This window comes from Haemorhous mexicanus, chromosome Z, assembly GCF_027477595.1.
Source record: "Haemorhous mexicanus isolate bHaeMex1 chromosome Z, bHaeMex1.pri, whole genome shotgun sequence".
Taxonomy (NCBI): Eukaryota; Metazoa; Chordata; class Aves; order Passeriformes; family Fringillidae; genus Haemorhous; species Haemorhous mexicanus.
The window spans coordinates 50775790-50788297 of NC_082381.1; the positions used below are offsets into that span (position 1 = coordinate 50775790).

General features: G+C 37.4%; 1 protein-coding gene across 11 annotated transcripts in view; it reads right to left on the reverse strand.

Annotated features, from left to right (window-relative positions):
- Positions 1 to 12508, reverse strand: part of AOPEP (aminopeptidase O (putative)) — a 183768-nt gene that overhangs the window by 40033 nt on the left and 131227 nt on the right. Inside the window, exon 14 of one of the 11 annotated variants that reach the window (XM_059873544.1) lies at positions 3299 to 3429. The exons of 9 other annotated variants lie outside the window; for them this stretch is intronic. In XM_059873544.1, the coding sequence (XP_059729527.1) occupies positions 3403 to 3429 (27 nt within the window). In that variant the 3' untranslated portion in view covers positions 3299 to 3402. Of the gene's footprint in view, positions 1 to 3298; positions 3430 to 12508 lie in introns of those variants that run through there. One more of the 11 variants, XM_059873545.1, reaches the window with a different exon arrangement.

Genomic DNA, 12508 nt, shown 5'->3' on the forward strand with positions numbered 1-12508 from the left:
TAGTTTTGGTGACTGGATTTTCCCCTGTTTTTGAAAGTTTACTTAATGTTTGACATCTCACTGTTTCCTCCAGACAGTCAGTTCCTCCAGTCAGTTTTTGTTTCGTTTTGTTTTTAAATTACTCACATAGCAATAGAGAAGAGAAACAAAACAAAACAAAAAAACAGTAATAATTTTTTTTTTAAACCCTCTCCAGGAAACTGGGCTGTAAAACCACAAAATCTGGCAGGGTGTCAAATCAGGGGAGTACATTACATATATTTATATAAAGCTGAGGTTGAAAAAGAAAAAAGGAAAGCGAACATACTTTGCTCAATTGAAACCCAGGATTTGTAGAGGGAGTGGATAGGAACAAAGACTTGTGCAACAAAATTGAGAAAGCAAACTGCAGCCGTGGAGAGGCCGTGTGTGTGCACACAAGGCCACCTGCCCCAGCGGCCAGCGGGAGCCACGCGTGCCGGCGGCACTGCCCGTGCAGAATATACTTCTACTTGGTTCTCAAAAGCCAGCTCTAAACTCCTTCTGTGCCACTCTCCCGAGCTCTGTCTAAAGGCTCTCAGGGGTGTTGTTTCTTTAAGAGAGACAGACAAGCATCCCTGGAAACTGGGAATCAGTACAATTAAGTTTTTGTTTTTTGTGGTTGAAACAATTGAATTTGGTTGTAATTCAAAGCTGTAGTACAGAAAAATGCACAATTCAAGGCAGAACATGATGCCACCTAACACCTACGGAATGATTTTGTCAAACTATATTTTGCTGTTATTAATTTTCAACTGCATTTTAATTTATAAACTTTAATAGAAAGAAAATAAAAAATACTAGGTGTTTACGAACAAAAGTAAAATTTTGGCAATTACTATGAAACAACCCCATATTTCTGTTTCTTAAACAAAAGCATTCAGTAGTTCACCAGTAGCTTATATTTGAACAATGCTTAAAGGTGTGTTTACTGTATTGCAAAAGGCAGATAGAAGCACTCTTCACTGAAATGCATTTACTACTCAATAAAAACTAAGAAGAAAAATAATATTAGAAAGAAGGTCAACCATGGAGACTACATTCTCAAATCAAATCTCACATTAACTCTGATGCTAATTTTCCAGCTATATTAGTTTACTCATACAATTTCATAGTTTAATTATATAATGTGACACTTCAAAAAACACATTAGGTAAACATCACAGACACTTTAATTCAGCATAAGATCTTGGCCATGTATTTAAAATTAGTTGCTGTTCCTAATACACTATTACTCCAGGAAAAAAGTTACAGTGAATCTAACTATAAATCAAATTTCCCCAATTATACAAACCAACATATACATAGAAAAACTCCTATAAAATACAGATGTTATTACTCCTTGAATGGAGTAACAAGAGAAATTACTGTTCAGATGTCTAAAATGTACTTTTTTTTTTTTTATTTTACATTTGTAGCTTCATCCCAACTTGAAAACAGTGTTTCACAGAGCAAACTAGCAGGAACCAAAGTGATACACTATTATAATTTTGCACTACTTTTCTGACAGGTGTGCATACAATGCTATGCTGTAACTGGGAAAACTCTAAATCCATACAAACACTTTAAGAATAAGCAAAATAGAATTTTAAACAAAATATATTGAACAGGTACTTCCAACAGCTGATGAATTCTGACAGAACAGATCTGACTAAACTGACTTCAGGCTAAAACTTCAGAAGAGGACATCAGAAAACCACCTTGTAACAACAAAGTTAGAGAAAAAGAAATAAAAACTAGGTGACAAGTTATTTCTGGCAATATTTACATCAAAAACGTTTTTGTTGTGAATATTAAGAGTGACTTTATTTTTTGTTACACTCTGTGGACTAGCTAAACAAGACTTGTCCACAGTTTTTAGAAATTAGGGGATCTGAGCTGCAACTGCCTTGCTTTGCACTAGATTAACACGTTGTTAAGCATTTCAGACGTAACAAACTCGATTTTAGCAGCAGAACTTGTTGAGACAAAATTCCCACAGATTTCAGTGAAACTCATCTGCAAGGATTGCAGGGTGGAGCACACAATACCTTCTGAGTAATCACTTTAAAATACACACACTGTGATCATTAAAATTTATTTTGACATTTTATATTCTTTGGTTAACTTTTAACTTTCAGTGCAGTGCTGAAACACGAAGACGTTAAAAAGCATAACATAAAGCCTAGTGCTGCAGGGAACAGACTTGCTCAAATCTGGTAGAGGTTGAAGTCAACACATTACACACTGCCAAACACCTTGTTCACAGATTTTATTATTGATGACATCTGCACACTGTGTCAATTCTTATTTGGCAATACCAAGTATACCGGCATGGGTCAAACTAATTTTATATATAGGTATAAAAAGGTTTCAAAATATTATGTATGTGCAGAGCAACACAAAATTATGTAACCTACATGCCGATAAAGAGATTAAATTTGGTAGTTATATTTTCCAACTGCAACACGAGTGGTTTTTAGAAATCAGAGGGAAGCTGCTATGGAATCTAAACCAAGAAAGCATGAAACTAGTGCATAAGAAACATGTATTATCAAAGCATTTTCTGACATATGTTTTGATCACTGGAGATCTGCCAAAAAAACCTGTTATAGTAAATTGACTTTAGATGTCTCTAAATGCTTTAGAAAAATTATTTGTGGCCATGAAGGTAAATAGACAAATGCTAAGCCTTGACTTCAGCAACTGGAAACAGCAAGATTTGCATGAAGAAACTGTGAAAATAGGAACTTTGAAAGGCTTAAATCTACATCTCAGCTCTACCCAAAAAGTAACGTACTGTTACAGTAAGTTGTTGCATGAGGAAAATTAGAGGTTTTAATTATACACACACTTTGAGGCCAGTCCTGACACCTTTACATAGCCGTATCTTCAATATTTTTGCTTGTACAGCTGTGGCAAAATTCATCTTCTCCACTTTTTGTAGTATTCCTTAGTGAAATTAGGAGCAAATGCAGGCAGACAGACAGACAGACAAGCCCCCCTGTAAACTGCGTCAGTCTTGGCTTCTGAGTTAAAGGAAATATGTTCACAGTGTCTATTCTATGTACTTCCAGCTTTGTAAAAGATTTGCCAAATGGGAGAGAGAGGCTTAACTATTTATGGCTTCTTTCTGAAGAAAGGCAACACCAAAACAAAAGCAACCATCAAAACAATAGCTAGGTGAAATTAGCTTATTTGCCTTGGTTCAGCCCATACTGGAAAAGTCATCCATAAGGCAAAGGCTGCCCTCACAACAATCAACTTTGAAAGACACAGGATTGAATGAGTGTGGAAATTGAATTACACCGTCCCTCCCTGTAGGTGGTCCTTATGGATGAGTATACCGGATAGAAGTCAGCATCACTCCTGTCCATGATGCATCTGTTCCCTGGACACAATCCTTCAGGTTGCAGCTTTCTCAGTAAGATGCTATTCAAGGAGATAAATACAATTAAAAAAAAAAAATCCTCTCTTTGAAGCAGCAATTTAAGATAAACATCTATTTGCAACAGACATTTGCAATAGGAACTCTCATTGCAGGCTCCTACTAATCAGATTTGTGCATGACTGTTTCCACTCAGGAAGCTTAAATTAATTTAGCTGTTCCTGAACAGTGTTCCTACAGAAAGATGAAGTATCCAGTAGCTACAACTACAATTCCTAGCTCTACAGCCACATTTGCTACACAGTTAGGGTATGCTGAAAATTTGTTTGCCTTAGCTTAGGAATTACACAAGGAATTTTTACTATCACACTGTTATCCAATTACATTCAGATTTTAGACTTGTGTAGATTGCCTAGAGACTGAAAAGCGGAAGAATTCAGATCCTCATGTGTGCCAGATTACCATCTGTGAGAAAATATCTGGTGTGTTCCCCACATTGATGAGACTCTGCCATTAATGCAGTCCAGCACTGAGAAGTCTAATCTGTTTTCCCACTATTGCCTGCTTTCAAGTTCCACACTTAACAGCAGTCACAATAAATATGCTAATAATTAATACATGATTATGGCTATTATGATTCTATGAACTTGCAATCCAGGACTACTTTTAATTTTTAAAGTAATATTTGGTAATTCCTCTTGTGCATAGACTTCATTTGTGGGTAACAACAGGCAGTACAGAAACTATGATCAAAAATTTCAAAACAGATAATCTATGAAGCACAAACTGAAGTCTCACAGTGTTTTTCAGAGACTTTCAAAACAGTTTTTGAATAAAGGCTCTTCTTCCCTTCAGCTATTCCATAATTACATGGAGGACTCCTTTAAGACAACTAGAAAATCAGGACACATGACTCTGTTAAATTTCCTAATTCTAGGACTTCCACTACTCCTTTCAAAATGAAAGGTAAATTCTGACATCCAAATTTAAACAATGAATTAAGACAGTAAAAAATCGCTGATTGAGATATGTCTTAATAGATGAATAACTCAGTTCAGAGGGTCAAGTCTGTTCCTTTTTGCATGCCACTTCTATTATACACTTCAGCACAGGTATCCCAAGAGAACCCACAAACAAACAGTTAGCAGGATACAAAGAGATGCTTTGTTCTTATGCAAAAACTCATGGCATGGCTAGTGCATTGTTAGCACTCTCTTTTCAAGAAAAAACAATGTTTCCATCACTTTGAGAAAAACAGCTATGGGGAATGCCCAAGTACCCTCACCATAATCACCACTGTGAGTTGAACTGCTAGCTGTTTCTAGACATCAAAGTTCTCCTGGCCCGTGTTTAAAGTCACAAACTGCTAAGCAATGCCACCACACACACACACACACACACACACACACTCTCTCTCTCTCTCTCTCACACACTCACCCAGACAAGCACTCCTGGCCCCCACTCCCTGCTCTCATGTTCTTCACAGCTTTCTCTTCAAAACAAAAATTTAACATACAGCTCAGGAAATACTATAAGATGAAGCTGGCTGCACTCCTAGAAATAAAATTAAAGTTTCAGTAGAAACTGGCATCTCCCTGTAAATTACAGTTTAACCACCCCCAAAACAAACAGGAAAAGATACTATTACCTAATGTCTGAAAATTCAGAGAATATACTCATTCATGGAAAATATTTCTTGCAAGTGGCAAGAACTAAAATTATTTCCTCTGCTTATGATACAGTAATCAAGATATCCAGGTATCTTTTTAACGTATGCCTTCCTGGAAGTAATGCATTTTTCCTTTTATCACGGAAAGAGAATATTGTATTGGCATAGGTAATATTACTAACAAAAACATGTTCAACAAGACAGAACTGGACACTGTTTTTACAGAGGCATGCTATAGCAGTTTCCAGTGTGATCCCAAAGAGCTCCTGATTTCCAATTAACACAGCTAAGCAAATTTGTGCAACTAGGTAAAAATGTCATATCCTGTATGAATTTTATTGTATTTTCAGAGAAATAACTTTATTTGCAAGCAAGAGATCCACAATTTATTCACTGCAAATCTCAGTGAGTCATTTAATCCCATGACAATCACATCATCTTTCAGATCATTCACGTGGCCATGACTGTAAATGCAGTGTTTGTGACCAGACCAAAACACAGACACGATCAAAGGAGCTATAAAAGAATGGTCCCACCAGGACAACTTTATATGCTGTGCCTATAGACGTAGACTACTGCTTCCATGGCTATGGCTTTCTCTTCATGTCAAGTTGTGTCAGCCTTTGTAACACCTTTGTAACTCTCAGAAAAATAAACCACAATAATCCCAACATCTGCTCAAAGGAAATTATTATGTTGCTTTATGTCACAGTAAAACTATTTTATTTCTAAGACAACAGGGAGCCACAGAAACCTTCTGCGCAATGGAAACATACAGTCAGATCCTTTTTTTGCACTGAATTACTCTGATGAAGTGAAGGAAGGGTTTCTGCCCTTGGGAGGCTGTTTACAGGAGAGCTGGCACAGCCGTGCACAACCTGCTCCCAAGGGATCTTCCCTCAAGAAGCATAATCTGGTGCACAGTATTGACAGTTTGGGCAAAGCCTCAGTCCTAATTTAAAGTCTAAAACTAAATCTGGACCCTAGTGGAAATTAAAACCTCTCTGCTCTGGCTTGGCTTGATTTGATGTTTTTGTGGCTTAACAAATCAGTAAGAAGTATTCATTTAGCCCATGAAGACACAAGTTTGCAGCAAATAGATAAATGCAAGTATAGGAAGCACAGATATTCTATCTAGTTGAAGATGCCCCTTCCATGGCAGAAGGGTGTACCAGATGACATTTAAAGGTCTCCTCCAAGCCAAACCATTTCGTGATTCCATGATTTTTCAAAGTACTACGAATCTTAATTAGCATTGTGTTTTAACTCTAACTTTGGTACTGTAGCCCAATGTCTACTGCATACGAGCTCCCTTTTGTTGCAGCAGCATATTCAGCAGAAATAGAAAGCACAATTACAGTTAGGCCACATTAACTTGCTGAAATTAGGCTCAAAATCATCTCTTTTTGGATGACTAAAATTCTTGTACGAGTCAGCAGCCAGATAAATAGGTATTAATTTAGCAACCAAATCACTCCAGAATATGTGAAATTAAGTGCCTGTTTTCTGTTAGCTCAGGCTCAGCTGGCCTTCCTGTTACTTTTTAGCTGTATATCTGAGCTATGATAGCATAGAACACAAAATCAGAGCAGGTTCTTTAGACGCAGCCATTCCTCTCTACAGTCCTTTCAAGCCACCGTTGAACATGGATATGTTGAACATGGATATGTTCACATGAACATGAATATGACTCTGTATTACCTCTGTGCAAAGATAACCAAACAAAAGCTACATTTATAAGTTCATTCAAATAACAGATTCATATAAAGTTAAGAGATTAGAATGGACCTTAAAGAACATCTGGTCCTCAAAGCCTTGTGCCATGGGCAGAGAGAACTCTCACTAGACCAGGGTTGCTCAGAGGTCTATCCAGGCTGGCCTTAAACACTGCCAGGGTTGGGATAGCCACATCCTTCCTGGGCAACCTGTTCCAGTGTCTCATCACCCTCACAGCAAAGACTTTCCTCCTACTATCTAACTTGATTTCCTCCTCTTTCAATTTGTATTCATTACTCCTTGTAATAATTTGTAATCTTATAATTTTACATCTCGCAAACACAAATCATTCATGCTACATTACATAACTATGCCCTCAGAACACCCCAAATTTAGCAAACAGAATTATTTAAGGGATTGTATATTCATTGATACATCCAGATATGATACACAGTAGTCAAAAGTGCAGAAATGTTACTTTCTACATGGGTTTTAGGCTGAGTGAAAAACCACAAACCTGAAAAAAGTATAACCATAGTGTTCTCTCATTTTACAATACAATGAGAATATTCTGTGCAGTATTACTTACTTCTAATGAAATACATATGATATTGAAACCAGTAATACTTGTTTCAGTCTCTGAAATAGAAGTCTGCTCCTCAGCTCAACAGTTTCATAATGATTGAGAAAAACTCTTTCAGGAATGTCCAGACCTCAGAGTCTGAAGAGGCTGCAACCTTTATATTTTATGTGATGATAATACTGCAAGACTTTAAAAAAAAAGTTTAAAAAATGCAAGCAAATCAAGGGCTAAAGAAGTTATTTTAAAATATTCAGTAATGTAATGCTCTTCCATGACTTGATTTATTTCCAAGTTGACTTCTGACCTTGTCATGGTGCTCAAAGACTTAGGGAGAAGCTTGAAGGAAAAGACAGAAACAAAGAGATTTCACTCAAGTCCTCTGAAGGCAAATTTGCCTCTCTTCTTCTTTTTGTTAAACAAACTCTGGCTGCAAACTATAAACATAATTTTTAATACCTCTTGAAAGTAGCCAGAAATAAATTTAGCTTCAGGTTTACGTGGTGGGAAAAGAGGAAAAGAAATACTGTGAGCTACTAAGACTGCCAATAAAACCTTGAAGCTATGGAAACTTAATAATTCTGACTAAATTCCGTTTGGCCATTCAGTAGCTAATAGCAACTACTATTTGTTTGAATCATCAGTAAAAAAGCAGAGGTCTGGCCCATTCCAACTGTCACTTTCACAAAAAATAATTAAGAGATTACTTATATTTTCATACTGACCAGTGAAAAAGAACAATAACATTCACTTGATGCTGCAGATCGGGCATCTCATGATGGGGCAACATGAGGCCAGCACAAATGCAGTTGCAGCTCGCAGTTATGTTGCCATCTCTCAGTGCCAGCCACACAAACAGCGTGGATCATCAAGCTCTTGAAGTTCTGAGTGGGCAAAGGACCAACTCCACTACAGCATCTACTATAAATGCTGTCTTCTTGCCTTCCTGAAACAGCCATAGGACATGGTGGAGCTTGTGTCCCCTGTAACAGCTGGGTCCATGTGAAAATGAGATTCTCCTAATGTGAGTGAAATGCAACAGGATTTTTGTTTTGATTTGTATGTAAACGATTAAGAGTTTAGGGAAAACACAAATGAATTTGGAATTATTTCAAAGTACTCACATTTTCTCGAAGTAGTAAAGTAGTATTTTGAAAGTTGATAAACACAGCCCCTTCCTCTTCGTTTCTAGAATAAAATGACTGTATCCGAAGTTATCATACTCAACTATCTAGGAAAGTTGAAGGCTGCTCCTGATAACTTTACAGCAAAAGACTGCTTAGACATGATGACTGAAGTAAGACAGCACCAGAATCAGCAAGTTCTAAGTTCATACTAATTTCAGATTTTGAAAATAGAAAAAGATGCATGCACAAAGCAAACCATACTCTCCTCTCCTCCCACTCCAAAGGGACATAGCAACAAAACCAACAAGAAACAAGTTTGTTTTAGTCAACTATGGTGCATAATCCAAGCACTATATTTAATTTAAAACCCATCAAGTTTTGATACATAATGCAGTCAAGTGTCCATAAAACTCATACAACAAAGCACACTCAAGAACACTAGGAGACAGTAATTTCTAGTCTCAACCTGGAATCTACTAACCACTGCAGATGCAAAAGGCTCCACTGTCAACTCTCTTGGGCCACCACTCTTTCCATGGGGTAAAATTTCAGGTGCAACACCCCGTGCATCATCAAAATCAAACCCCTTTTCTCAAGCAGAAAGTAATTTTATAGAAGTTCTACTTATTTGTCTCTACCTTAGCAATGGGATAGTCACAGTTAAATATTTCACAGTGTCAGATGAAGACAGCAGAGAACAAGTTAGGCTTCTGTCCTCAGATTCTAGCATGACCATATTCAGAAGAAAAAAAAATTAATCCTCCTTTACAAAGAAAGACTCCAAGAGATTGGGAAAACCGTGGTGTTTTCTGTAAGCCCAAGCAACACTGAAAAAAAACCAACCCACCTTTTTTTTTTTTTTTGGTGTTGTTATTGTTGGTTGGAGGTTTTTTGTTTTTGACAGAGTGCAAGAAGACCAAAACCAAACTGAGGGGAATCCTACATTTGTAGCAGGAAGAGCTCTAAAGTATGGAATAAAATGGAAGTTATTTTTCAAAGTCATTGCTGATACTAGCATCATGGGCATAAAATTGCGTTTTGTATCAGCAACATAGAAAGGAACAAAGAAATATTTCAGTAATGGATCTTCATGCTTTGACATCAAAACAGAGATGGAACTATAAAACACTGCTTAACAGTTAAGCTCTGGACAGGACTATTTTCCAATGCTTAAATTCAACAGATTGGCATTCAAAGGACATTTTCCACACTCTCTTTTACAGATATTCTCTATGCAAAAAGAGGTTTGAAATAGTACATAATAGCCAAACCATAAGAAGTGACACAAGGGGAAAGAAAAAGCCATAGAATAAGGCAGGTAATATTGTGCTGTTCAGCCTGTGGGGCAAAGACACAAGCCATTAAAACACAGCAGCTATCGAACATGAACAACTAAACCATAAAAAACTTAGCCATTTTTAAAAATTCTAGGACCACACTTGCAAAGTGATCAGTAATAAAACTACAAAAATTTTTTCTTTTATCTTCACAGAACACCATCACATGAAAAAAGGTCGTGGATCATTCATCTACAACTAAAATGCATTTCCATGTGTCACAGAGGATCTGTTATATTTTGTCATGGCAGAAAGAATACACCTAAAAAGAGTAAATTAAAATACCCAGTTGAACATCCTTTCATCAGACTGAACTCACTGCTTCGGCATGGATCCTATGACCAAAGTCATCAATGCAAAAAGTGCACTACTACAGCTAGTTAAACAGTTGCTTGGTTTGCAAAAAAGAAAAAAGAGATCTCAAAGCAAGAAAATATTGCTGTCTTGGTATGTTTTCTGTTAAGAGGACAAAGCCCTTCCTCCAGAATTTAGCTTAGATGTAGTGTTTCCTTCTGGCCTCCCTTCTGGTTTTGCCTTAAAGAAACCAGCTAAGAACACAAATAGGGACAATGGTGATGTATACAATGCTGCTGCCATTAGCCCTCACCTAAGCACAGAGGAAACTGAATCTACCGAATATTCTGCCTCGAGATGCTGAGGTTGCATTGTACACCTCTCAGAACACACCCCAATGGTGCAGGCAGGTCCAGACCCCTGGACACTGCTCCTGTGAACACCACTGCTTCACTTCAGTTCAGGCATTCACTGAGGCCACAGGAAAGCAGTCATCCTGTCCTCATCCTGTCCTAGGCCACCAGAAAACCTCATCCTGTCCCAGCCCATCAGAATTTAAGTATAATTTTTTTCTGAGTTTTTCCACTCATTTTAATTTCCCTACCCACCCACCCTAGTGAGCTCTGTCTAAAATCAAAGTCCCAAACAAAAGTATTCAGCAGAAGTTTTGCCATTTTCCCCAGAGCTTTCTGCTCTGAGCCTTACTACTCAAAATATATGCTAACTATTCTTGAGCACAGTAGCACCATACTTTGAGGGGCTATCTAAATCCTTCCCGCAGTACAAATTACACGCCGTTTTATTTGTGTCCCAACTTGCAGGATGGACATGAGCTGACACAGATTTCTCATGTGCCAAAGCAATGCCATTTTGCTATGCACCAGTCAAATTTTACCACAGAGATCACTGGCTGTTGATTGCAGTTGAAGAGATTCTGAAGTTTTTTCTGCTGAAGACCAAAGTGCCTGACATCTTGCAACAAGATGATGAAGTTTTAGTAGACAACTGAAACACTGCTTTAGGGTAAAACAAAAAGTTGTTTTTGTCTAAATGCAAGAATCAAGAATAAATTGAAATGTAAATTATTTCTGTTTACTTTTAGGCAATTTAAAAAAAAATTTATTCTTTGTTACCAAAGTATAATTCATCTTATCTAATGGTGCACACACAGCATATTTGATTACTGCCAACTACTAGACTATGAGAGAAACAAGCTAGGATGAGTTTCCACCTGCATTTTAAATTGGTCTGTAAGGCGGTCTGAAAAAAATACTTCTGTCTAGTTAATAGTATTATGCACATGCACTCTGTGATATGGGAGAGGACAAGAAGCATCTTTTGAAGCTGGCTTATTGCAGCTTTATAGACTGCAAGCATGACTACTAAAACTGGACAATCTGAATGGAGTTCATCACTAACTTAGTCTAAATGAATTGACAGCACAGTCAATGTAAGTTAACTTTGAGGGGAAAAAAAGATAAAACCAGTCTTTTTCAGAATGTTAAAAGAACAGCCTGCACACCTCTGATATGACTTTCCTCCAGACTTTTATTCAGAAATAAAAACTGAAATATATACTAGCAAATTTTGTATTCTTTTCAATTCCCTCACAAGATATTTCAACAGTTAGCCCTAGAGCTTAATTAATCTAAAAACCTCATCAGAATGTATTTACCACTTTTGCATTTGTCCTATCATACAGCTTTTCCTGATCACATTATGTTACCCTATTTGAAAGTGTGAAAAAGCAAGATACATCAAGAAGTCTTGTTCATGCCACACTGCAGTGAAACAAGAGCACCAAGTGGCTAACGCCACAACAAATACAACTGTATGTCCCCCTTATGCAGCAGGGCATGCAGTAACTGCAGTGCAATACAAACCATGATTATAACACCAAGAATTTTGAATGATCTCTAATAGTCCTCTTTGAAACAAGCTCTTAATTTTTATGCTCATCTGAGTCATTCCTGAAAAAGCACTACAGAGTGCAGAAGAGAATGGATAGATCTTCAAGGCTGAAGATAAAACCAGTTAATGTGTGGCCAACCAGCCCAATCAGGGGCAGAGGCCTACAGATCATACACTGGAAATGGAGTGTGGAGCACCCTGTTTATGCAGAGTCATTTGTAGAAAACCTAAGGGGAGGTAGTTTGCCTAAAGGCATTGAGTTCATCGGCATCAAAAGGAAAAACTGACTTGCACATCCTGTTTCCTGCTTATGAGTTGCACCCAGCATCCTACTTGTCCCTTTGACACTACTGTCTGAGAATGATACAACATCACAAGCAAGAGCTTTATTCCCTCACAATGAAGCATCGTGCAACTAGACTGTATTGTTCCCAGAAGCATAAAAATCTATGAAGCCCATGTTACCCCTCAGTGTAGTCGATTGTCAAC